The sequence below is a fragment of the Anopheles gambiae genome, chromosome 2 (genome assembly GCF_943734735.2).
Source record: "Anopheles gambiae chromosome 2, idAnoGambNW_F1_1, whole genome shotgun sequence".
In the NCBI taxonomy this organism is placed as follows: Eukaryota; Metazoa; Arthropoda; class Insecta; order Diptera; family Culicidae; genus Anopheles; species Anopheles gambiae.
The window spans coordinates 6,323,789-6,350,010 of record NC_064601.1 but is presented as its reverse complement, the minus strand read 5'-3'; the positions used below and the strand labels follow the sequence as shown (position 1 = coordinate 6,350,010).

Sequence of the window (26,222 nt, the reverse complement as noted above, 5' to 3'; positions counted from 1 at the left end):
CGTCTAGGAAGTCTAACTCGCGAGGGATTGGGAGGCGAGCTCCGAGTGTCTAGGTTGGCCCTTTCCGCCCACAAAAAAAATAGTTGGCACAAAGCAAGATGAGGCTGTGTAGGAGGAGGAGGCTAGGCAAATTGAAAAGGAAAGCCCTCAACGGCACACCGTATGCACCCGCATGCATGCATGCTCTAACGGTCGGACTGGTAATTTAAAACAACGCGTCTGCTCTGCTCGACCCCGCGCACCGGGGCATGTATGTCGGCATTTTAGATTAGAGTAGGCCTCGAACTGTGCAGGGGTTAATGGGGTAGGAGAACGGTGGATGGTGGACAGTGTAAATGGAATGGTTCGGTTGTTCGATAGGGGGTAATTGCTTTAGAGTGACTTCTTGCCCGTTTGGGGCGACGCTTTACAGCTCTTGTTTAAAGGTTAACGCACTTGTTTGTCGCAAACAGTAAACGCAAACAAACGTGTTGAAAAGATGCTCAAAAGACAGCAGACGACAAACCCGCCCTTGTTAGTGATATATGTATGGATATTGATACTTGCTTCATTTATTATGAATTTTACAGCAAAAAAGAGCCAACCAACTCTGCACGGTTGACTCATTTCAAAGTACTCGGACGGACATTTTCTCACGCTCGCATGTATACACAATCCCAGTCAGCCGTCATTTGAGCCGCTTATGATGAAGCTGACAAACACCGGAGAGACTTCACGAGGCACCACCAGCAGCAGCAGTAGTAGTAGTAGTAGTCGCGCCGTTGTAAAGTTACACCCCGTAAGCATTATACTCTGCTGAGTATTCCGTCTCCATCGGCAGCTTAAACAACCAATGTCCACAGCCCGACAACCCGGACCCGGAGGGAAGGCACTTGTGCTAATGCTTTCACGCAGCTCACGAACCTTGTGCCTCCAAATCTAAACATACACACCACAGCGGAATCGTGGAATCATGCATGGGGTGGACTTGGTCGGGTCGGGTTCGCTTTAAGATAAGCCGGGGTTTTCGGGTGCCTCACACTCATAAACACTCTGAACACTCCGATTACGGGATTTGGTGTGTGTTTTTTGTGGGTCAGTAGACTCTTAGGGAAAGTGTGTTTACCCGCTATATTACGGATAGGAAAATTGGGATGCTGATAAGACGTTGGGCCCTCCTAATCAGGCTTGCCCGTCGCTTTGCTTCTTCAAATTCAAAAACTCAAAGCTAAGCCACACAAGATGAGGCAGATTTGGCCCTTCGAAGTCGAGTCTCTACCCGTTTAACCTTCGGACGCCCTAAGAAGGCACAGCAAAATCAGCATTTTAATGTCCCTGTGGGAAGAGATTTGTCTAGGTCTGGGCACTAACCTTGCTGTCAGGTGTCCGGTTTCACACAAGCCGATAAAAGGGACCACCGTTTTGCTTTGGGACGACCTGCCGAGACACGCGGGGAAAACCCCGCATCCAGTGTTGACCTTGGGAAAAGCTTTACCTTTGCTAGCTGGAGGTGTCTGGAACTGTTTTATGACCATTTTGTAATATTTCACACTGCCGGATATCCGCTTTGTGTTGTGCACCTAAGCGCAACGGGGCGGATGCTTTGTACCGTCATCCTTACAGCAGGGTTTTCCAGGGGCCACAACTATGAGTGGGACACTAGCTTGACTCTTTCCTATAGGAAGTGAACTTCATACGATGGAAATTAGACTCTATGGCAGCCTTCTTGGACCGGCTGCGTAGAACTTCCAATTGGATTTGTCCACCAATGGTGCTGAAGAGTCCAATTCGTGTTGGAAAGAGTCAATAAAGTGTCTCACTGCTATGAGAGCTCCTGGCAACCCCTGTACATCGGTCATCACCCGTCATCGTTTGGGATCCTTAACGAACAACAAAAGCAAAAAGAAAGAAAAAAACAATAAAAAAAGGATATACACACCAACACCACCGAAAGCTTCAACCAAGCAAACATGTTTATTCAGCTAAATATTGTAAATACGCATCATTACAAAGACGATGTACGTGTTGTGTGTCTGTTTGTGTGTCTGTTTGTGTGTGTATACAATTTGCGTGATGATTGTATTAGTGATGAACGAAAGAAGAAAACACTGCATTAAAAACATACACAACGTAAAACACCGATCGCAACGAGTCCGATTGTTGTAATAAACACACACACACACACACCCGCGGGGCGTTTGGATTGAAACACCTTGAACGGCATGGTCTTTCCGTTTTGCTTATCTTGTCCTTGTCTGTTTTGTCTCATCTTATCCTTTTTTGGACTTTCCTTCTCTTGTTTGTGTTTGTGCCTTTCCGTGCTCTCTCTCTCTCTCTCTCTTTCCATATGGGTTTGTTGTTACCTGTTCCGTATTCTTAACTGTTTGCTTGTTTGCTTGTCTGTTTCTGGGGTTCTTGGGCGTTTTTTCCTTTCTCCTTTCTTCCGGTTTGGTGTGTTGTGCGGGATAGATCAGTATTATTAATATTATTATTATTATTTGTTATCATAATTGTGTAATATTATTAGTATTTGATGATGATAGGAATGTGAATTGGGCGGCATTTTTATGTTTACACTGCTTCTCTGTTTCATGTTCTCTTCTCAACCCCCTTCAAATTGGAGGAGGGTTCGTGGCGTTGGAAAGGTATTTTGGCGCCTTTTTTGTTTTGTGTGTATGTTTTGAGCTTTTACGAACAGGAGCAGACAAGCAAATTTGAGCTTTTTCTTGCTTTTTTCTTTTTTTTAAATTTGTTTCTCTCCTTCTATGATCGTGATCGTACGTGTACGTGTTCGTACCTTTCGTAATTGCTTTGTTAGGAAAGTTTTGTTTTCCTAAAAGTTGTTCTGTTGTCGTTTGTTTCTGATTTCTTGGTATGATTGTACTGAGCAGATCTGAGATTGTATGTCATTCTTCTTTTTTTAGTCTTATTTTCCACCCATTTTAAGTGAAAATCGTTCTGCAGGTGGGAATGATGATAAAGATGGGTCAGGGTGAGCTAACATAGCGGAAGGAACGCTCGTGGAAGGAATGTTTGTAGTTCTAGTAAGGATCAAATCCAAAAAGAAATAGTTTGTGATTGTATTTAAAGCGCGTAAAAGTGAACGGTGCACATGAATGTGTCTGGAATGTATCAAAACAAGGGGACCGTGCATCCGAAAGAGCAAAAGCATCCGAATCATTCTGTAAAAATAAGGTTCATTCTGTTCCACTGCTTTTGAACTGCTTCCTTCCGGTGTGTTTTTCTTCTCTTCCGTGGGGCGTATCATCGTGTCAAGTGATTAGTCGTGCCGTTGTGTGTCCCTTTACGTTCGCCCTGTGCCGTCGTGTGTCATCCTGTTCAAGTGTGTTCATCCTACTGCATTTCTACTCTCTTCTCTACTGTCGTTCCCTTTTCTTTTGTATTGCTTCCTCTTCTTCAGTTCGGAGTGATGTTGTGCAAGCAGTAGCAGTAGTAGCAGTAACACCCGTACACCGATCGATAAGATCCTTCGACGTAAAGCTGATTTCACGGTCACATAATTTTCACGTTTCTAGCTTCTTTGCTCCGTGTGTGTGTGTATCTCATTTTCGTGTTTTTTTTTTGTTTTTGTTTCAGTTTGTCGGTATTTGATCGTCTTAGTCCACCTTCCACCGTTCCAATCAATAGTGCGTGTGCGTGTTCCAATTGATGCTTCATGCAAATGTATCACATTTTAATATGTATTTCTTTTTTTTCGCTTTGTTTTGTCGAATTTAAACAGTAAAAAAGACCACAGCATGTAAGCAGAAAAGAAACGCATTTTGCGCATGTTTTCAACTGATTTCTTGTACTAAAACACTCGCGGTCACTCCTTCCCACCACCCTCCCAAGGTGTGCTGAGTCGTAAGGTGACACACAGGGCTGCAGCTAGGTATTACCAGATTTACTCCACCGTCCTAAGACGACGAACGCGACCACACCAATCGAGCACACAATTTGTTTTCGGTGGGTATGAGCATGATATGGGGTAGTCCGTTGCCGAACGGTGCGTGGGGTGCTCGTCCTTCTTTTCGCAAGTGGGGTGATCGTTTTTTTTTTGGCAACCAAAAACTAAACAAAATGGATAAAGCAAAAACAACGCCAAATACACTGTACTGTGGTAACATAAAACCAAACATAAAATAGGCGAAAGCGGATGTACGTCATTGTGTGCGCCGTTTTGTTGTTGTTGTTGTTGTTTGCTGCCGGATGCTCGTAGTGCGCCAGTGCCAATATCGTAATCAATATATATATATATATATATCAACTAAGAATATGTATATGTATATGTATATTGTATTGTGTATATATATAAATATGCCCCTCCGGCCTCTTCGGCGGCATTGACAATTGCTACGACAATGTTTTATAATATGAAGCACACGGTTTTTTTATCTTCCTTTTTGCCTATCATTCTCTTCTGTTTCTGATTTTCTCCCATTTTTTTTTTCTTCTGTTTGTTTGCTTTGTTGGTTACTTGCCTTGTTTTCTTTTTTGAATAGCTTTCCTATGCGTGTTTACTAATCGTCACATTACTCGTCATATGTGTGTGTGTGAGTATGTCTTTTTCTGTTTTTTCTGCTGTTCTGCTACTTTTTCACGTCTGCCCATGCCGATGCCGATGCGCGCGCGATGTATAATATAATATTGGTTGATTTGCTGTTTGTTCGTTTTTTTCTGCTGCTGCTTCTGTTCTAGTGCATTCCGGTGCCCTTTTAATACGGTGTTTTTACTTGCTTTCTTTCTTCTTTCTTTTTTGTTAATTTCACCACCTACTTCTGTACTCATTTCATTTGGTTTTTGTTCGCGCTGTAGATTCATCGTCTCGTGTGTTATTTGTTTTGTTTTGTTTTTTTTTCTTCTTTTGCTTGCTTCTTCACAATAAGCCAAACTTAAGCACAACTATACAACAATGCGGCGTTATGTACAATGTTCTGAATGCGCAACACTCTAATGCTCCTCTATCTTTCTTTCTCTCTCTCTCTCTCTCTTGCTTTCTTGCTCTTTTTTATATTTCCCACCCGTAGGAGAAAACCTAAGTGAAGCGTAAAGCCCCGATTGTTTTTAAATGGTGGGCAAATGGGGGAGAGTATTAGTGATTAAGGATTGGATTATCAGTTAAATTTGTGCGTGTGTTTGTGTGCTTTTGTGGATGTGTGCGTCTGTGTGTGTGCGTGTATTGGATGGGATTTTGGAGCCTGCTTTTGTTTTAACTTGCAACGAATCCTTTAGCGGTCATAGGACGAAGCCCGGCTCTAACGGTAGAACAGAATGTGGAACCACAAATACTATGTTAATATTATTTTTTATACTAAAATACTGCCACAACGGTCCGACTCGTTCGCTTTCGTTCGTGAGCGTGAGGGTGGGCCTTTAAAATGTCTACAAACGTAAAGCGCGCAAGCAAGCTAAAACGACTACTAACATGGGGTGAGCTGCGTCACATGCACTCGTATGTGTTTACATGTGTGGCTGTGGGTGTGTGTGTGTATGTGTGTATCTGTTTCGTCATAGTATCTTCACTTTCATGCCCTTGCACTAAATGAACTTACGGTTTCGTTTGACCTCGACGCATGGTTGCATAAATGCAGGGGCTGTTTTGATGCGCGATGCCGTACGACTGCTGGGCAAAGCATAACCTGCAAATAGGTCGCCACTATTAGTCGGCAGAACAGGCCGTCAGCTCATGTTACCGTTGCCTTTAGTAGCGAGGCAAAACATAAAGGTTGGTAACAATGAGTCATCTCAAGGGAAAGAAAAAAGTTGGAAAAAGAAGAAAAATACATCTTTCAAAATCAAGATCCGATGTACTGGATGTTAACGCCTTAAAGTATGCAATTTTCAAGTAGGCATAGAATTAGTAATTAGTACAGCTAGAAATTAGTACACAGGAAGAATGAAGAATGAGCAAGTAAGAACTAAAACTATAATAAAGAAGGTAATCCTAAACCCTTGGAACTGGTAGTAGACGAAGAAGAAGTGTCAGTAAAAGATATAATTTAGAAAATGGTGAACTTCAAACAAGCCTTCATTAAGTGTATTTAGTACAAACCGTGGTGATAAACGACCACTTATGCAAATCTCACTATACTAGTCACTATACTATAGTGAGTTAAAGACGAAACAGACACACCAACTTACACACATACACACACACACAAACACACCTTGGTTTGGGACAAATGGCATAAGCACGATGTCTTTCGCATAACTACTAAACTGTTGGCTGAGCTGCTGTTGGTTACATATACGGATAAGAAACTAGCGGCAACTCAGTAGGAGGGACCAAATGTGCTGTGAGGTTTTGGTTTTTTTCGGTTCTGTCTGTATACCGTTCCGGTTTTGCGTCTACTAGCTTCTTTCTAAGTCGCCTACTTGGTATCCTTCCCTCCCTTCTCCCTTTTTAAGGGTGGTTCTTACATCTGTTGTTGCTGCAATTTTCCTCTTTGCCATACCGTACGTTTACATCACTATTATTGATTTCTATCTACGTTATTGTTATCCACGAATATGTTGTTTTTTTCTTCCTCCTCTTTTTGTGTGCGTTTGTTTGTGTTCTTGTTGTGGTTGTTTTATTCAGCTTGTTTTCACAGCTAATATTGAATATATTCTTACTCCAGTTTGTGCTGCCTTTTTGCCAGCTTTGTTTTTTTGTGTTTGTTTGTTTAGTTTGGTTTGGTTTGTCTTTGTTCGTTTGGTTGTGCTAGTTTTGTTTGTTTGTTTGTTTGTTTGTTTGTTTTTTCTTCTGTTTTCTTTTGTCACATATTACCATTATTTCTAATTTCATCACTACCGCTTGTTCACTTGCTATTTGTTATGTTCTGCAACTACTCATTCTCCTTCTCTCTTACTTTCTCTTTCCTTTTCTCTGCATTAAACATGTGTAAAAAAAGGCGAGAAGCTCCAATATGGATGAGTAGCGGTTGTGTGTGTGTTTGTTTGTTTTCTTTTTGTTTTTGTGTTGTGTTGTATGTAGTTTAATGTTTTTGTCTTGGTGTGGCTTTTCTATTCTTCCTTTTTTATCTTTCTAATATCTTTTTTTGTTTCGTTACGACGTGTACTTTGTTAGAGTTGTTTTTTTTTGGTTACTTTAGTCATTTTTTGTATCAAATTTGTTACGCGTCTTCTAAAGAGAGAGGCCACTTCGTCCATCGTCCTTGGGGCGACCGGAAGGAAACGGGCTTAGAGCACTCCCACATACACACACACACACACACTTACACTTAAAATCGAACAGAAATCAAACGGATATCTTCCGGTGCGCCACCTTTCTGTCCTCTCTGTGTTGAATTCTGGTAGTGTTGTCTGTGCGTGTGTGTGTATTTTCTTGTTTCGCAAATAGTTTTGTTTTCCGTTAATGATATTTGTTAAATTTATTCTGGTAGTTGTTTCCCTATGTTTTTTTTTGCTTCTTCTGCTTCTTTCGTTCACTCTTGTTTTTGTGTGTGTATGTTGCTCTTGCAATATGTCAAGTCCGATGCCTAAGGCATAGGTTAAAAATGTTTGTTTGTTCTTTTTGGCCTGTCGCCTTCTCTCGTGTCGCCTAACGTTCTCGTGTATAGAGTGATGAGTTTTTTGTTTCTTCCTTTTTCTTCTCTTTTGTTTCCTTTTATTGAATTGGTCTTTTGGCTTTTAGTTGCTAAATGTTTAGCATTTAGTGTGTTTTTTTCTAATGTAGAGTTCGCTTGCACTATGTTTTTTTTTCTTGTTTGTTTTTACCTTGTTTTGTTTGTGCCACAATTGTTGGTTCCTGCGTGGTTCGTGCGTATGTCCTACGTGTGTGTATCGATTGTGTTCGGGTGTTTTTGTTTGTTTGTTTTTGTCCTACGTTGAGTTGATTGTGTGTGTTTTCCATTGGTGGGTGAAGGTAGTGTACGTGTGCGAAAAAATTTTCATATGTGGGTGTGTATGTATGTACGTGTATCTAGTTTCTTTTTTGATCCAAAGGTACAACACAAACCAAAACTCGATTGAATATGTAAATACTATCTGTGCAAAAATAGTTGTGTTCCTCTGTCATCCCTTTGCTTTCCGCTTTTCCCGCTTTTTTCATTTTGTATTGAATACATTATTCATGTAGAGATAGGTGGGTCATTTCATCAACGTTTTGTTTTTTTTGTTAATAACTTTTGTGTTTTGTAAGTTTTACTTCTCATTTCTGATTCTGCTTTCACGGTGCTTCACTCCACGCTCATCCATCTCCATGCTCTGTTCCAGCCCGGGAAGTACGTTTTTGGTTTTTTGGATAGGTAAGATATTTGCGACTAAAACAACAAACCAAAACCAAAAACTCCTCCAAACTGCTCCTCGGTTTTGCTTATGATGCTTATAGCGATTGTGTCGAAGCTGCACTTACTTGTCTTCGAATAAAGATGTGATAAAGCATTGTGACGTTTCTTAAAATAACCAATGCGCGGTACTTAGGAGCATCGTCTTGTAGACGCCTGACTCCTCTCCCCTCCGGCCTGGGGACCGAACAAGCGGCGAACGGTGGTCAACGAATGTAAGTGTATCCCAATCCCCTTAACTAACCGTCCAGCCTTGTCCAGGTACTGGTACTGGTAATGGTGATGATGGTGGTGATGATGGTGGTGTTGGGGCCAAAGACATAAATCCAAAACTCTCTTTCTCGCATCGTAAGGACAATCCCTACAGGAGGGAAAGGGAGGAAGGAGGGAGTGGAGTAGTATACTAATCGTGGTGTTGCGAATTTGTTCCTTCTCCCTCATCCTCCCCCCTTCACTATAAGGCCCTTGTTGATTGTAGATTCACATTTTGTCCTCCGTTTTTGCTCCCCACCAAATCCATCCTCACCGTGTTACCTACTCAGAGGAGAGCACCAATTCCAGAGCTTCATTCTCCACAGCACCAATGAAGAGTGATGATGATGATGGTGTTCCTGCTGTTGGGCTGTTGGGTTGGCTGGGTTTTCCGCGGACAGCAGTATCCAGCACAAGCGAACTAATATGATATGCGAGCGTGTATTGTAGGCGCGCGTTGAAGATATGGCGTAGGTCGTGGTGGCTTCCGCTTCTGTGATCTTTTCTTTTGTTTGTTTAACAGCCTGATATTAGGTGCCGCGTTACACACGCCCACCTACCGTCCGTCCCACCCGGTCCAGTCCAGTCTCAAAAATGGGGTCCACAACGCATCATCGCCAGAAGATGGTGCGAAACGAAGCGAAAACAACACAAAAAAACATATGCGCACGATCGTCGCACAGTTCCAGCAACTATATAAAACTCGCCCTTCATCATACCAGAGTGTCTAGGTCCGTGCTGCCGGTCGGGTGCAGCCCTGCTAGACGTTCGATGCGATGACGAGCGGGTTTTATTTCTGGTGATTTCAGTTGTCCACCTCGTGACAAACCTCCATGTAGTCCGGGTCGTGCATGATGTCCTTGATCATGTCCTTCAGCATCGTGTACCGCGGGAAGATGGGATAGATTTTGGAGTTACCGTACTCGGACTTGGAGGAGGAGGAGAAGAAGTTGGAGGAATTATCAGTACCATTTTCTCATGCTCGATGTGCTCGATCCCTTACCTTCAGCTCTCGAATCAAGTTCCTTAGACCGGTGTACTTCTTGAGCAGACGGTACAGATCGTTGATCATCTGCGTGTTTTCCTGCTCGATCTGTGCCGTGGTCATTGCTGGAATGGAAAGAGATGGCCATGTTATTATTGACATCGTTGACAGCTCCCACACTCTACGGTGGCTTACTTTCCAGTCGCTCCATCCGTTCGCGCCGTTCGGCGGCTTCCTCCGCAAGCTTGGCGGACGTCTTCACGCCCTCGCCCGACTTTTGCGACTTCTCCATAATGCTGCAGGCACGCAGTACGAACGCCGGCACCGTTTCTAGCTTCTCCTGCTTCGGGATCTCGACCAGCGTCCAGTACTGCGTTTCCAGCCGGATCACATCCTTAAGAGCACACGGGTTTAGGATATATATGAGTGGACTAAGGCCATGCTATCCACGCCACAACTTACCTTGATCATGAGCTTCAGCATCGGGTAGCGATTGAAGATGTTGCGCTGGCTCTTGGAGTCGCCGTATTTGTTCATCAGGTTGACCAGCGCCTTCTTGGCGGTATCGTACGATTCCTCCAACCGGAGCCGGACCGCCCGCAGCCGTTCGTTTGTCTCGAGCAGCTCCTCGCGGCTCATACCACCTGAAAGTTTGGGAGGACACAGTTAGTCAGCCTTAATGATCCGCTACCCAGCGCTCCTTCCGATCGGTACTCACTCGGCGAACCTTCATCCTTAACGTCTTGCACTATTCGTCGGACGCTTTGTGTAAATTTGCCAACTAAATTTGTTGAAGCTACGAAGGATCAATGAATAGTATTGCGCTATCAATTGGAATTCTAAACACACACACACACGCAGATAGGGATCCTATTTTGCTACAAAAGTACATCTACTGCTACTCTAAAACACAGGCCTTTTGCTAAAACCTACTGACTACAATCACTCTCTTGTTTGTTCTAAGAAGGTTTAGATTACTATTTTACTATTCTACCTCTACCTAACTCAAACAGACCAACCCTGGTTCAAGCTCATTACTCACCATAATGCTTGGGAGATTCTGTAAAGATAGTAAGCGGAGAATCGATTAATGAACTAGTCTTTGCCACCGCAGTACGTCAGATCGCCGTCTGACGTAAAACCGCTACTAAGCGAGCTACTGACACTCTTGTGATGACATTTACATGGAAGCAGCAGCAGTAGTACTACTAGAAATGATACTAAACGCATGCCTACAGCGGGGAGAGCAACTTACAGTGTTGGCTGGGGTTTGTGTGGTTGGTCGGAACAGTGTGTATCGTGTTGTCTCATTACACAGACAGACAGACGTGGATGGGTAAAGGTAGCAATAGTAGTAGTAGTAGTAGTAGTGGTGGTGGTCGTGATCGTGAGTGGTGTGTCTTGTTGGGTGGATAAGAGAGTGTGGGTGTTTTTCGGTTCGGCCTGACGAACGGAGCGAAACCTTGCTCTGTGAACGAAACTACAAGCTGCTGGAAGTAGAAAAGTTACGTCCCTTTGTGTCCCTTCCCTCATTTGAGACGGAAATAGATTCCCCCATGTTTCCTTCATTTTAAGGTTAAAATTATGTATAAAAATCGTGTCAAACGATCACGTATGTAAATGGCATTTCTTCGGTGGTGTGGCATTCAATTGCAGCAGAACAAAACGACCGCCACCAACGACCGACATATCACATCTTTATGGAAAGGAAATCGGATGCCCCGACACGACGCAAGCTCGTGCCGTGTGACCTAATATATCGAACCTTTTTCGGCGTAGGAAAGAATTTTCGTGCCGGCAAAGAGATTGTGCTTGTCGCCGGTCGTGCTGCCACCGGCATGTTCAGCTGGTTTGCTTTTCGTGCGCTGCTTAGCACTCTGGGCAGGCAGTGGGCCTCCCCCTGGCTGGTGTTGGTGTTGCTGCTGGTGCTGCGACTGTTGCTGCTGCTTCTCGCTGTGCCGATCCGTGCCCGAGTCTGGGCCGCGGAAGAACGCATCCACAAAATCCCCCGACAGGTCGGACGACAGGTTAGCGGTCAGGTAGCGCCGGTAGTAGTGCTCCTCCGCGTACGTGTTCCCAATGTTGATCTTGTTGCCGTAGATCCGATCGAACGCTTCGAACACGTGCTCGTTGTTCAGGTGCTTGGTAAGGCGCGGCCGCTCTCGCAGCCCCAGCTTGTGCAGGATCTGATGTTTGATCGTTTGCAGCAGAATCACCTCGAGCGGGGGATTGCTTTTGGGGGGCGCTGAATCGGATCCTCCCGGCACACTGCCGGCCCGATCGTAGAACAGCCCATTGGCGTTGGCAGCGATACGACGGTTGTAAAACTCGGACAGCACGTCCGTCACCAGGAAGATGGTGCTGAGAATGATCTGGGACGGTGGTTTAAGCCCTTCGTGCTCCAGCCCGAACTCGTACACCTTCCGGTTGGTGGAGAGCAGATTGTTCAGGCTGCAGCCCGTCGGGTGAAAGTCACGCTTGGTGCGCTGGGTGGAGAGTCGCTCCAGCCGGCGCAGCTCCGTCTCCTTGCGCAGCTTGCACAGCTCCAGCAGCACGTTCGGATCGAAGCAGTAGAACGTTTGCTCGATTGCGTCCGCCTCGTGGTGCGTAGTGCCGGTGCGCATACAGCGCCGGTCCAGCTGCTCGTCGTACAGTGCGTACAGATCGCTCGCCAGCTCGCCGGCATGGTCCCAGGCGCAGGTCACGTTCGGTGGATGCATCGGGCGCACCAGCACGCCCAGCTCGGTTGGACCGTGCACGGAAAGGCCACGGTCGCTGCTCGCTTCTACCGTTAGCTCGTACGGCTGCTCGTGCTCCTCCACCGCCAGAAAGCACTCCAGGCAGGCGTCGCTGGCTGCTGTGGCCCCGTTCGCGCCACGACAAACGGTGGCTCCGAGAAGCAGCAGTAGCAGGCCACAGGTGGTGACCGAAAGCAGTCGCTGCCATGTTTGGCCAACCCGGCCAGCCCTATATGGATGCGGCTGCCGGCGTCCTGTTGCTCCAGAACGAGTCCAACGGCGCGATGGCTCACCTAACCATGTGTGTATGTGTGTGTGTTTTGTTGTGTTTTTGTTGTGTTTTGTTGGTGCGCAAAAGGTGTAATAGCATGTTCCATAACCAGCCGTTGGGGGGTAGGTGAATTGGATAAGGAAAAGAAACGAAAAGTGTGATCAAGAAACGGGGAATAAACAGACACAGACGCGCGCGCGCGCTTGAACGCAATCGCCATATTTGGAGGTTATGCGCGATCAACAAAGAAGAAAAAAAAACAGAAGAAATGAAATCAATAAAAACATATGTGAGAGTAAAAAGCCATCCTCCTTCCATTCTCCTCCTCTTCTAGTACACACACAGACACACACACGCGCAAGACACGATGAAGATGATGGAGGATCACTCACCGCCGGCATCCGAGGATCGCTGGGAGATGCCGCGCTTCATGTCGTGCTTGCCCATCTTGGCGGCCAGCTCGTCGCGTTGCAGTTGCTTCGAGTTGCGTCGACTGTTGCTGCTGCTGCTGCTGCCAGCGGCCCGTGGCTCGCCCGAGGTGGTGGGAAGGGTCGGTACCGACGACGAGGAAGCGGACGTAGAAGAGTGCTGCGGACGGCGCGAGGACTGCGATGTACTGGAATGCGGTACGTCGGCGGAATGAAGCTGCTGCTGCTGTTGCGGTGAGGGTTTGCTGCTGCTGCTGCTGCTGCTGGTGGAGGATGATGCTGTTGGTTGTTGCTGTGGACAGTGTGGCGGCTGTTGCGGTTTGCTAACTTTTCTCGGATAGCGTAATTTTCTGCCGAACCCTTTATTAGGGTAGGTTCTATACTATCGGTTAGCTTTGCGGACCCAATCTAGGTTAGACTCATTGTTGTACCAGATGCCTGCAGGTGGGATGGTGAGAAACGCAGGGGGAAGGGTTGATAGGAAGGGTCGAGGGGTTGGGGGTGAAAAAAGAGGGGAAGAATACGGTTACTTAGCATGCCTGGTCGGGAGCCTGGAAGGTAAAACGTAGTTAAGGTAGTAGATACTAAACAACTAAACAGCTAAGTGCGTACGTATGGGATGAAGGTGTGAGATGATGCTAAAAGCATGCAGAAAGTAACGCTAACAGTAACGCCGCGAGCGTTCAACCAACCGGTATCGACTGGCGTCTAGAGCGCTTCTTCTACTGCTAAACCTCTACCACCGGCTACCACACCAAATCAATATTCTCCCATCCCAGTTGGCTGTTGTCTAAAGGGAGCAAACAAGTTGCTATCCGAGAAATCTTGCGTACTTCAGGATGCTGCTGCTACTGCTAAAGTTGCTCTAAATTCAACATTCTTCTCTATCACTCGCTCGCTCTCTCTCTCTCTCTCGTTCCCTCTAGTAACTTCCTGTCATGCAAATGCTGGTATGAGTGAGGCTTCCCATCAACACAAGATTTGCGTTCGAGAGTGTGATCCAAACGCCTCCCAGCATGGGTAGAAAAGAAAACTTTTCCTATTACTGCCGCTTCATCAAACATTTAAAGCACAAACAAGGCAGAACAAAAACACTAGAACAAACACACAGAGACAGAGAGAGCGAAAGAGAGAGACACACGTTGAGGGACACTATTTTTGCGGAAGCTTTTTGTCGTCGGGCGTTACAGGCCACCTTGTTGTCCTACCGAAGTTCCAAAGGCAAACAATAATATTAACACTAACACTAATAACCAACATCCTGCCCCGCTCTCCTCTTCCCTCCCTTCCTGCTATCTCTATCCCTTTCTCTCCCGATGGAAGCACGAGCCACCTTTCCACTTGATTTGATGTCCACTTGTGCCTGATCAATATAAGGGTTGTTGACAGCGAAGGACGTCGTTCTCGCGGCAAACTCGCTTTTGTTGAGTGGCCTACCCAAAGGCCTGTTACTGATTGGGGGGGGGGGGGGGGGGAAGGGGTGAAAGCCACAAAAACCACGGCTAACAATTTTGCACCCCTACCCCCTCCACTGCACTTTTCCTCCCCCCCCCCGTTTGTTGGACTTTGCGCCGGGGAGAGAGTAAAAGTACTCTTAAGTCATAATGGGTGTGCAACAACGGGCCGTGTGTATTTATAAATAGTAGTTGCAAGAGAGGGTGCTGTTTGCCAGATGAGTTGGTCTTTGTCGTGTTCAAGAAGTGACCTACAAAGGCAAAGGAAAACGATGCTGTATCCTCTACAGACACACAGAGCAACAACCAAAGTAGGCCGCCAGGGGGAAGCCACGTTTCTGCCGTTGTTAATGGTGTGATGTCATTTGGTTGAAAGTTTGCCCTCCCATTGTACTGCTGGAAAGGAGGGGAGAAGGGTCCAGGAAATTTAAAGCAGTAACAAGCTTTTCCTCTCCACTCCCTTCTCTCTCTCTCTCTCTCTCTCTCTCTCTCTCCTCTCTCGGGGTGCACTGGGACAAGTTTGTTCCACGACTTGTTCCGTCCCGAGGTTCGATTTTCTGCAGCTCGCTCGATTACGCTCCGCAAACTGCTCCGCAAACTTATCTGACGGGCCTGTGTGTGGCCCTTCCTCTGTGAGCCGATCTGATCCTCCAGAGGGTCCCTTTGGTGGGACAGCACCACCAACCGACACGCTCACCGACCTGTCAAAAAGCATTTCCAAGCAATATGCCATAGGCCTGCCGGTCGGCAAGCTGCCGGATTGGGCCAAAAAGGGCTGTCTGGAATGTCAACCCCTTGCGGAAAGCGTTCGTTCTGCAAAATGAACGAAAGCCTGGACACACACACACACACACACACACACACACACACAGCGCAATATGGTGCTTTGGCGAACCGGTGCGGTGTACGTGTGCCACAACTCATCCACTCCCATCCCCGGAGCCGTTCGGCCGTTTCTCATCTCGTCGTCACTGCACGACCGGCACTTTCATCCGGCCGGGCGGGAAAAAGCAAGGGAACAAGGGTTGATTGGGAAAAGTGAGAGGGCGAGGACAATTCGATTGCCGTACACCTCCCCGCGCCCTCTCACAAGGCCGGGAAAAGAAGGTCCACAAACGAACTGAAGTGAGTGCACAGAAAAAAAAACAGAGGAAAAAACGGCCAGCCGCGAAAAAGACGAACCATGGACGCTGGAAAAGACGCGGGAGTAATGGGAGTTTAGTCTATAGGACCTGTATATCAGCTCTCGGTACGGATAAAACAAAAGCAATGGTACAACAGCACACACACACATACACACACACACACACAGACACACACTAAACGGCTAACACAAATGCCATTGACAGCCATTTCTTCAAGCTCTCAGAGGCGCTGGCTCACCAACAGAGACCGTGTCTCGTCTGATGCTTTGGATTTGCTGCTCGTCCGCCGACGATGATAGTGAGGAGCAAAAATGAGCAAAAAAATCCTGGAAAAACTCACCCAAGCTCGTGAAAGAGCCGGGAAAGAACACACACACACAGAGGCAAGGCAAGTGGGAAAGGGCATCGTTTCTTGTTTGGGATTTTCGTCCTCGAACGTGCACACGTTAGTCGTTCGTCCGTCCGTCGACACGAACGTTCATCCTTCTGTGTTCTGGCTCCTTGTCTGTATTATACGAGAGTGTGTCTCGCTCTATCTCTCTCTCCCTTTATGTTTCTGTGCTGTATGTGCTTCACAGCAAAGCTTGCCATGCTTTCGTCAAATTGCACGCGAGCGAACAAGGCCACAACAGAGCAGTGGAGAGTTCCTTTTGCTGCGCCAATTAGGAAAAGCAGATGTACATTTTTGTCCACTCTGCTGCTGCGATATGGAAGTGAACATGGAAAGCAAGATAGGGGGCAGAGGGGAAAAATACGGCCTGGAAAATGGCAAAGCAAGCAACAAAGGGGGCAACTCGTTTGTCTGTCCTCGATGTCCTGCGCGCCGGTCGCGCAATGAGCAAACGCTTCCGGATCGCATCACGTGGAGACAACACGGAGGACATGCTTCTGGTAATGGACACACAATGTACACACTAGTGATGGGTAAGGTTGGCAAAAATCGCGAGTCTATAATTTCGGAACCAATTCTGGAAGCCCAGCCATTATCCGGAGTTGTGTGGAGTCGTCTGGAGTCGTCTGGAGTCGTTCGGAGTCGGAGTTTATCGGGGTTGGAGTCGCTCGGAGTCATCCGGAGACGTTCTGAGTTTGAGTCGTCCGGATTCGTGCGGAGTCGATCGGAGTCGGAGGCGTCCGGAGTCGTCTGGAGTCATTCGGAGTTGAAGTCTTCCAGAGTCCTTTGAAGTCGCCTGAATTCGCCCGGAGTCGTCTGGAGAAATTCGAAGTCGTCCAGAATCGGTTAAAGTCACCCGAAGTCGTCCGGAGTCGTCCAGAGTCGTCCGGAGCTGTTCGGGGTTGGAGTCGCCCAGAGTCGTCCGGAGACGTTCGAAGTTGGAGTCATCCGGAGTCGTGCGGAGTCGTCCGGAGTCGTCGGCAGTCATTAGGAGTTGATGTCGTCCAGAGTCGTTTGAAGTCGCCCGAAGTCGCCCGGAGTCGTCTGGAGTCATTCGAAGTCGTCCAGAGTCGTTTGAAGTTATTGGAAGTCGTCTGGAATCATCTGAAGTCACCCGATGTCGTCCGGAGTCGTTCAGAGACGTCCGGCGTCATTAGGAGTCGGAGTCGTCTGGAGTCGTCCGGGACGTTCGGAGTCGGAGTCGTCCGGAGTCGTCTGGAGTCATTCGAAGTTGAAGTCGTCCAGAGTCGTTTGAAGTCGCCCGAATTCGCCCGGAGTCGTCTGGAGTCTTTCGAAGTCGTCCAGAGTCGTTTGAAGTCTTTCGATATCGTCCGGAATTATCTGTAGTCACCCGAAGTCGTCCGGAGTCGTCCAGAGTCGTCACGAGTCGTTAGGAGTCGGAGTCGTCTGGAGTCGTCCAGAGTCAGACGACTCCGGAAGACTCCGACCCCAATGGCTACGACTCTAGACGACTTCGATTCCGGGCGAAACTAGTGGTTCCCGGAGTCTTGGGTGTACTCCAGATAGCACATCACTACTACTACACACTGACACGAAGTGAAGTGTGTGCGAGGATATTAAACGCTGTGTGCCTGTCCAGGACGACCCCGCAACCCTCTTCGTCCTTGCATCCTTCATCAGCTGCAGTGGCATGTTGGCAGGAAGGGCGGGCAGGTGTCAATATATTTCATAAATTCCTTCACCGGAAGCGATACAGCACGCGCTCACATGCGCTGTCCCCGGTGCTCCTGGATGCTGAGGTGTTGCTAGAACGGGGGAGGAGTGCGGTGTATGATTAAAGAATTATCAAAGACACTCACACGGTGGCTGTGCCGGCGCACGTAATAATAAACCCCGTGTGCCGAGAATGACAAAAGCCCCACACCCTCGTCAAGAGAGCCGATAAGAAGCACCGGGTGTGTTCCGTCCTGGAAGTGGCAAATGCAGCAGCAGCAGCAGCTTTCCGCCTGGTTATAATTATTTCGGTTGGTGCAGCACACGAACCGCGCGAACCATATTGTGCAGCGTCGCTTTTTCGCAACAGTGATTGTGCTCGGTATCGTCATGATGCAAATTCAACACGCAGCCGAGGACCGGTCGGAGGCCTCGGGGAGGCGGAGGAAAGCGGATTAAATTAATTAAATCTCACACCTTTTCCAGCCGCCCGACTGCGTGCGTTTGCTGCGGCTTTGTGTCCCTTTTTCCAACGCGGATGAACCCTCTATCCATCCCTAGAGACAGGCCGGCCCAAAAAAAAAGGGATCCCGCCAGTGGCATGCGAAAGGTTTCGGCGTTTGGTGGGCGGCGTCGTGTGGCCCCAACAAGCCTTTCGCGTGAAGAAATATAGAAATATAATTCCGTTTTTATATTAGCGGTCGATAGCACGGTTTCGGCTTCCCAATTCGTGTGTGGGGAAGCAAGGATTTGCTCATAAATCCGTTGCGTTGCGGCGCCAGCGAAAGGGAGCGAAGAGATATAAATAGCGCCCGAACTAGGCATTAAAATATTACAATTCGTCGAGATCAAAGCCAGCGGCGGCTGTGGCCCATTGCGGCAAAGGAACGGATCAACTTTTATTGATGTCCTTCCGGGTCGGTAGTGGCCTGAGAGCAAAAAAAAAAACAGCTCCCTCGCACTGCCTCGTTGCATGTACGATTATGATGGTGCTTTGGGCCCCGTCACACTGGACAAGTAGGACGATTTACTGCCCGTCCGGTCAGTCAGTCGTCAAATCACGAGCGAGCTTACAGTCCCTGGCAAGGACAGCAGCGGCAGCCCTTTTTTGCTGATCGGTCCTATTTGTCACCCACATTCATGTGTGTGCTGTGTGGCATGAAACATGGTGGGGATAGGCTGTCACCGCAATCTCTCTCTCTCTCTCTCTGGCTCTATTTTCTGCATCTGTTTGCGCCGCCGGAACTAATGAACTTTATCGACTGGAACCGTGCGGCAAGGGACAGGAGTGGGGTGGAGAAAAATGGAATGTCAACCCGGCCCTTCAAGAAAATCCCGACCCACCGAGTGTAACGACGCCTTCCGGGGCGGGAAGATGGTGGCATAAAGGGACCTCCTACTCCCAAAAAAAAAGCACACACAAAACCCCCCATTTAGAGGTTATGTAATATTCGATCCGTTTTAATATGGCCGTTTCCTCCTCTTCTCCCCCCCCCCACCCCACCCCCATTACATTTATGCTTTCCATCCTGGCAGCAGCTACGGCTCATTACTCTCGCGCAAAACACGCTTCCCGGGGCGCGCGCGACAAATGACACTTGGCTCTGGGAAGGAGGGGGAGGGGTGCATTTTGAGGTTGGCGAGCTGGAGGGGGGGGGGGGGTTGTTTTTTTTTCATTGTCGCTCGCATAAAACGAAGAGATGAGAAGCAACCATCGGGGACCGGATGTACCCCCCCCCCTCCCCCACCATACCTCCTCCCATCACCCACCGAAAGCTTTGCAATTGTGGAAAATGGATGAAAAAAACGTGCAAACAAAAAATCGATATCAACCAAGCACCCAGCACCAAGCTCGTCTTCCTTGGGTGCAGTTCTTCAAGGGGTCTTTGGCCTTCTTTCGGTGAGTGTTTGTGTGTGTCAAAAAAAGAAAAGAAAAAAAGAAGCTATGATAAACTCATTTCCGGGCTAATTACGGAAAATTCGCGGGCCGCACGACGAACACTTTCCACCCATTGGGCATTTTCTCACTCTCTCTCTCTCTCTCTCTCTCTCTCTCTCTCTCTCTCTCTCTGTATCTCTCTCACACACACTCTCTTTATGGCAGGTGGATTTTGCTCCGCTGGGGTTTAGCGAAAGGGGGAAAACAAGGGACAATCGCAGCAGCCGATGATGAAAATTGGCAAGGTGTGAAAATTATAAACACGAATTTCCCGTCCAACCACCCGGCGCCGGTCAAGCACGTTGATGACAGGCTAATGGGATGACAGGATGAGTTACCTCGCTCAACCCCTTCTTTTTGGATTTTTGGTGCGGATGGGGGGGAGGGAGGGGAGGTGGGCACTGCGAATCGATAACGAATTGAAGCGGAACCAGTTAGAGTGACCGCCGATGGGCGTCGAAACAAAATTAACCGCGCAATGTAGGTTGGAGCCGTTGCGCCAAAGGAGGGAGGAGGTGGTTGAAACGGGGGAAAAATTCGTTTAAAATTCTGATCGTAACCGACCGTTGTCGACAGCAACCAACCGAACAGACCAGTGGGGACAGCAATTTTGTGCCCGGGAGCCTCGCTCTCACTGTCCAGTGTCCTGCGTTTCGAACGCCAAACTCCAAAGGCCGATGACACCGTTAATGGACAGGACAGGTTGGCTAGGAGCAACAGTTTAATGAACGCACAAGTTCCCAGGCGTTCCCACTACCTGCCTCGGGAGCAACCCTTTTTTCCCGCGCGGTGTAACCATGGACCGGAGCTGGAGCTTGCCTTTTATTGCGGAAGTGTCAGTCCCGGACTCGGGCGCTGCGCTATCTCGATGTCCGTCCGTGCGCTCCAACTTTTAGACGACGCCCATTTGGGAAGCGCCGGAAGCACCGGAATGGCGAGGCGAGGTGGTGATGGTCGCCATGGTGACTATCAAGTCGGCTCGGTGTAATAACTTCGTTACCTTACGCGCGCGGACCCAGAGCGGACTAATCATCAGATGGGGTTTGGCAGATGAAGTCGGCTTCGGTTGAGCAGTGAGAGATAAGGAAGCGACGAACTGGGGGCAAGGGAATCTAGGACGATGGAGCAGGCACACAGACGAAGGCAAGTAAAAGAAAGGAAACCGCAGCACACAGGGCTGGGAAATGAATTTTGATCAGACACTGGGGGAGGCGAGCAACCAAGAGAGCGATCTGGGCAAATTGAATGAAAGCTCGTGCAAGCTCTTTCATTGCGTGCGTGCGTGTGTGTGGGAGGAGGCAGACAAATTGCAACCAGGTGCCCCCAGGTACGAACACGAAATCGGGAACGAAACTCCTTGCTCCAAGTGCTCCATCGCTCGCAAAAAGGGTTTTCGGGGTAGCATATTCATGTATTCATTTCCATCGAAATGGGCGGTGGAAGCGCTACACTCCGCCCTGGCACGCCGTTCCCATGGGGATGTGAGATTTTTCGCCTCGGCCTATTTCACTTTTTTCCCCCGTTCACCTTTTCCCCGTCTTGCCACAGCCGCTTCCCCGGGGGAACCATTAGGGTTGGTAGGCTTTCGTCATTCAATTTCGACACCCGTACACCCGTGGGTTGTCTTTGTGGGATTTCTCGACTCGACTTTTTTGTTGTTGTTGCTAGCCGTTTGGGTTGCTGTCGGTTTGAGGGTTTTGCACCAGGGGTGCACAACTTCTTTTCGCTATAATCGCTTCTAGCATACAGAGCTACTGTGGAATTTGAAACATTAACGGAGACTTCAAGAGTTGAATTCTAGAAGATGTATAAGTATTACTGATACTACAAACACACACAAAACATTAAAAACTACATCTACATTATCTCTAGAAACAACTAACGGACACATGAGTTAAGCAAAGAAAAAGACCTTGACATTTATTCTGTGTCTCGATACATCTAGATCTCGATACAGTTGTTGAGATTCACACATCCACACACAAGAGACTCTTTCACTATGCTGATGCAAACAATGAGACCAGTATCAAAGAAACGCTTGGCAAACAAACTGTAGCCATTCTAGTCATTTTGAAGACCTGAAATTTAAGGTTATTTAACATGCACTAGAACTACTACTACAACCTATTCGCTATCACGAATGACCAGTCACTATAATTATCTAATGTCAGCCCCATATAGATCAATATCAAGAAAGAGGACATTAAAAACGAGTGGAGAATGTCCAATTTGGTCAGTGGACCTCACAAACTTCACACTATTGATATTCCTACATTGTTAAAGATATCAACGTGATTGTTTGCAGAAGCATAGCTGGCGAGTATCCAATAAGCAATCAATAACAATCCAATAAGTACTGTAAGGAGCTGTTCAATTTGAGACAATTTGAGGCTTTCAACATTAAGGTAACACCACTTTAGGTACGTACTGTAGAAGGATAGTAATGTGGATTTAAAACAACCAATTCAAATCCTTCAACAGTCCCAATGACTCATAATATACACTCCTGATATATCTTGGAATGTCAAGAGATTTAGAGCCTACTTTCGACTACAGTTTGGATGATAATTTTGTCTACATCAAGATTATACTTAAAGCTGCAACTTCCAATAGTTTGGAAGAGCTTTTATATTAGCGGTGAACCACGGATTCCGCTGAGTTATAAACTCAAATATTGACTTTTCAACATCTATCGTAAAAGGACTAGATTTTCCTCTTAAAACCCCAGCCGCCGCATATACCGAGGTTGTTCTTCCCTGCCTTCGGTGTGCTTCTCTCTTATTTCATATTTTGCACCCACGAGATCTGCGTATCGTCGCGGTACAACGGTACCACGCCGCTTCAAGGATAGTGTACGCACTTGCACAACTGCTACAGATAAGCTTAAGCACCAAGGATCTTGCCTGCTGCCTTCCGGCTTATCTTTCGGACGGCTCCACGGTGTAGGTGGAACGAGTGGGCCAGTCGGTATTAACCGGCACACACACACACACACACACACACACAAACACACACAACCGGTAAAACTCACGTGAAACTACTTCGGCGCTTTCATTTTTTGTGCGTGTGTGGCGCTAAATTCGGCGGGTACGAATGGCCCAAGGCGCTCGGGGCCTGAAAACGCATGCATTATGAAGCAGCATGGCATGGCCCTGTGGTTCACGCGAAAGTGCGCCCACACCCAGCCAAAGCAAAAAAAAAAAGGGGGGAGGATAAAGAGATCAGAAGGTTGCCTCCGTTCCGGGGGTTTGCCTCTTTGCCCGCTTCGGGTTCTTTTTCCCCTCTCGCTACAGCCGGGGTATAAGGGTGGCGATAGCGTAAGCTTGCCACCGTTCTTTTGGGGTGGATGCGGGATTTTGGGCCCGTTCTGTCTGGATTTGATGGCCTTTGTGCAAAACGTCGTCCCTCTTTAGATCTTTTCAGTTCATGTGTACAATCATCATCATCATCATCATCATCATCACGGTCGGCATCAGCATCATCCTTATGAGTGTTGAGAGTTATCGCGCGTAACCCTTTTTTCTGTCGGGGCCGGTCTAGGGTCCAGATGACCATAAAAACCATAAACCTTATTCTTACTTCGCTGCGATGCGTCAGAGACAGAAAGCTGAGAAATCGAGAATGGAGGACGCACTTCCATTTCAAACTGCGTCAGGAGACAATCAATTAAGACCCCCCCAACCCGTTTTAGTTTTAGACAGCTTTAAAACCGACTTTACAAAGAGTGTGTGGTTGATGTGAAAGTAGTGATGGGATGAGAAAAAATGGCGAACTTGAAAATGAAGGAAAAGCAACCAAAAACACATACGGAGCGATACAAGAGAGACGCACACACACACATAACAGATATTATATGGACGCTTAGTGTACAGCACGGTCCCTCCGACTGAGTGACGGAGTGACACAAGGGGCAACACACATACAGACACACACACACACACACATAGAGGTACACACAGTGCACGGCGTCGCGCGGCAACGCGGGCCACTGAGGACTTACTAATCATTATGGTGAAGGCGCTTGTCAAATGTCTTCGTACGCTGCCACTCGTGTTGGTACGCGCTCGACTACGGAAGAAGGTTGCGTGCGTGGTAGTAGTACTAGTACTGGTAGTAATGGTTGTAGTAGTTGAAATAGTAGTAGTAGTAGTAATGGTAGTAGTAGTAATATTAATAGTAGAAATAGTAATAATAATAGAGTAGTGGAAATAGTCTCCCCTTTTTTTACCTTAAAAACGCATACACACACTCACAATCTTTCTCTCTCACACACACTCTCTCTTTCTCTCTCACACACACTCTCTCTCTCTCTCTCTCTTTCGCTCAGCCTCTCACACTAACTTACACCTTTCTTTGTAGTTTATCTTTTTTGTATGGTATGTTCCGTAAAGTGATAGAAAAAAATAATCTCCCCGGATAATCTTGGTTCGACGAACCGCGAGCACACTTTTCGGTCACAACGCACACACACACACACACACTCACAGACACGCACGCGTTTATCTTGAACTTGAGCACTTGACAGCTCTGTTTAGGTGCAGTTAGGTGAAAATTTGTCAAAATTCGCTGCGAACATGCGGAACGAGATGGAAATCGTGGAAATGAGTGGGGAGGCACGCGGGGGTAGGCTGGTAGTCACTTCAACCAGTGCGGTTGTTATGTAAAAGGCCGAGGCGAGTCTAGCAAATCTTTCACCACGTTTCGGTGCACGCATACGCATTCAGAGACGCACACGCACTCCGCGCACACACAGACACACACATACACTCACAAATCGCACACAAATTTCACACGCCCACAGCAGTTCAACACCTGCTCTCAACACAACGGAAACAATTGCAAAAGCGCACGGACGGCAAACTAACCTCGGCGGCACTCGGTCTCTTCTGTTCTGTTCACTTCTTTATCTGTTCGCGTTTACACCGCCGCGGTTGAAGAGTCCAAAGTCTGTTTGAAAAGGTGGTGGGGGAGGGGGGAGAGGATGCTCAAGGGAGTGGCGGGGAGGCGACGTTTACACGTTCAGGGTGTGCTACACACGGGGGCAGTGAAGAGATGCTACAAAGAAAGGAACCACCACCCAAACTCTTCTGTGTCTGTGTGTGTGTGTGTGTCTGTGTGGTTCACTACACGTTTAGTGTACTACTGAGAAGGTGTTCGGGGGGAAGGCAAGCCTACTACAACACAACGGGAGTCTGCGGCTATGGCAACTATGGGATAGAATTTTCCTCCGATTGCTGCGATACGCGCCCGTGTCGGCCCCCTTGACAGCACAAAGGATTTTCTTCTCGCGTTTTTTTTGTGTGCTGCCTGCCGGAAAGGACTGTGCTGGGGGAGGGGGGAAGGTGGGGAGAGGGATGGTACAAATTACGACCGTTTCGGGAAGATGGAAGTGTCCTTTAGCTGTTGGAGGATGCTGGTAGCCCTCGTAGTGCCCTCTCCTGCAGCAATGGGGTGGGTTTTTTTCTCGCATAAATATCCGTTTTAAATTGTGCACACATACACACACACGTACGGAACAGAGCCTGATGTCTTCAAATTGCTTGCAAACTCCCGCACACACAATCACACATACCAGGTACACACACACACAAACTCACACATACACACACACGCACGTTCACGCACCGTGCAATAGCAATAGCAAGCAATATAGAGGAAAAGAAACCCCGAGGGAAAGCACACATACGACGCTAGAAAAAGCACACGACACACGTCCTGTTAGTCGACCGTGGTGACTGACTGAACTGGAAATGGGATCTGCTCACGTTTTTGCACGCGCGTGCCGTACTATCGCGAGCGAGCGAGCGAACGGATGAGCAAGCGAGCGAGCGTACGAACTCGCGTGATGGAAAAAGCCGATCCTTGGGCGCCCTCTGACGCTTTGGAGTGGTGTGTGGTTGGGGTCGACCGAGCACCGGGTTACCACCGGGTTAGCAAACGCTTTGCCCGTGCAGCAGTGGCGAGCGGGCCTCCACCGGTCCGAATTCTCTCGCGAGTAGCAGTAGTAGTCGGCAGACCGAGCGGGATGAATCTCTGCTCCCGGAGCGAAAGCGGAAGAGATTGTACTTTGCGCGTACTCCCGCCGCCTCGCTGGCTCATTTGCACAGCATCCTTGATGGAGCAGCCGGCGAGCTTTCGAGAGGGCAGTGTTGCCAGACCGGTACTGTGTGGTAGCTGCAAGACCGCCCTTTTGAAGTGTAGAAAGGTAAGCGAGGCTCAACATTTAAATCAAAAATAGCTCAAATATGTTTAAAATAAAAGGATAACCGTGTCCTTGTAGTATTTTGTGTGTAAAAAGGACATGTTTCGCTACAGCCAAGGATGATGCTAAAGCTCCGTTAAACTTGAAAGCTACGTATGAAAGCTCCCAAGTTTGAACGGGTCGGTTGAAAACTGGCATGCAAGCTTGCGTGATAGTTACCATGTTCGAATGTGAGAATGTTTGAATTTTGAACGTTGACGGTTGGGGGTTTAAATGAAACCGCGGGTTCATTCGATGCTGCATTAATATAAGCAAGCTTAGTGTAAATGTGATTTTTAATTTGTGCTTTTTTAATTTACACAACATTTTCACACAAATTTCGAACATTTTAAGATTTACAAAGAAAACTGAAAAAAACTCAACCCTCTTTTTTAAAGTAATAAGTATTTCTAGTTTATTTCAACATTCGTTTCTCG

At 47.6% G+C, this 26,222-nt stretch overlaps 1 protein-coding gene across 12 annotated transcripts; it reads right to left on the bottom strand.

The window, feature by feature from the left end:
* Positions 1–1,934: 1,934 nt before the first annotated feature.
* Positions 1,935–25,520, bottom strand: LOC1281591 (uncharacterized). Of its 12 annotated transcripts, XM_061643652.1 has the most exons (9): positions 25,231–25,365; positions 23,545–23,651; positions 12,906–13,379; positions 10,547–10,564; positions 10,223–10,300; positions 9,967–10,148; positions 9,700–9,898; positions 9,523–9,629; positions 1,935–9,447 (listed from the first exon to the last, which is right to left on the bottom strand). In XM_061643652.1, the coding sequence occupies exons 3-9, from the start codon at positions 12,958–12,960 to the stop codon at positions 9,325–9,327; spliced, it is 762 nt and encodes a 253-aa protein (XP_061499636.1). In that variant the 5' UTR covers positions 12,961–13,379; positions 23,545–23,651; positions 25,231–25,365; the 3' UTR covers positions 1,935–9,324. The 12 variants fall into 12 exon arrangements, 5 of the variants coding, with proteins under 5 accessions (XP_061499636.1, XP_061499637.1, XP_061499639.1 ...); XM_061643653.1 differs by lacking the exon at positions 12,906–13,379; XM_061643655.1 differs by lacking the exon at positions 12,906–13,379 and having other exon boundaries at positions 25,310–25,325.
* Between the last annotated feature and the right edge of the window lie 702 nt (positions 25,521–26,222).

Bases quoted from the DNA above. Each gene is read 5' to 3' on its own strand.
- LOC1281591 (XM_061643652.1), bottom strand. From the start codon at position 12,960: ATGGGCAAGCACGACATGAAGCGCGGCATCTCCCAGCGATCCTCGGAT. The intron at 9,899-9,966 runs GTAAGTTGTGGC...TGTGCTCTTAAG, and splicing joins TGCTGAAGCTCATGATCAAG to GATGTGATCCGGCTGGAAAC. The intron at 9,630-9,699 runs GTAAGCCACCGT...TTTCCATTCCAG, and splicing joins ACGGATGGAGCGACTGGAAA to CAATGACCACGGCACAGATC.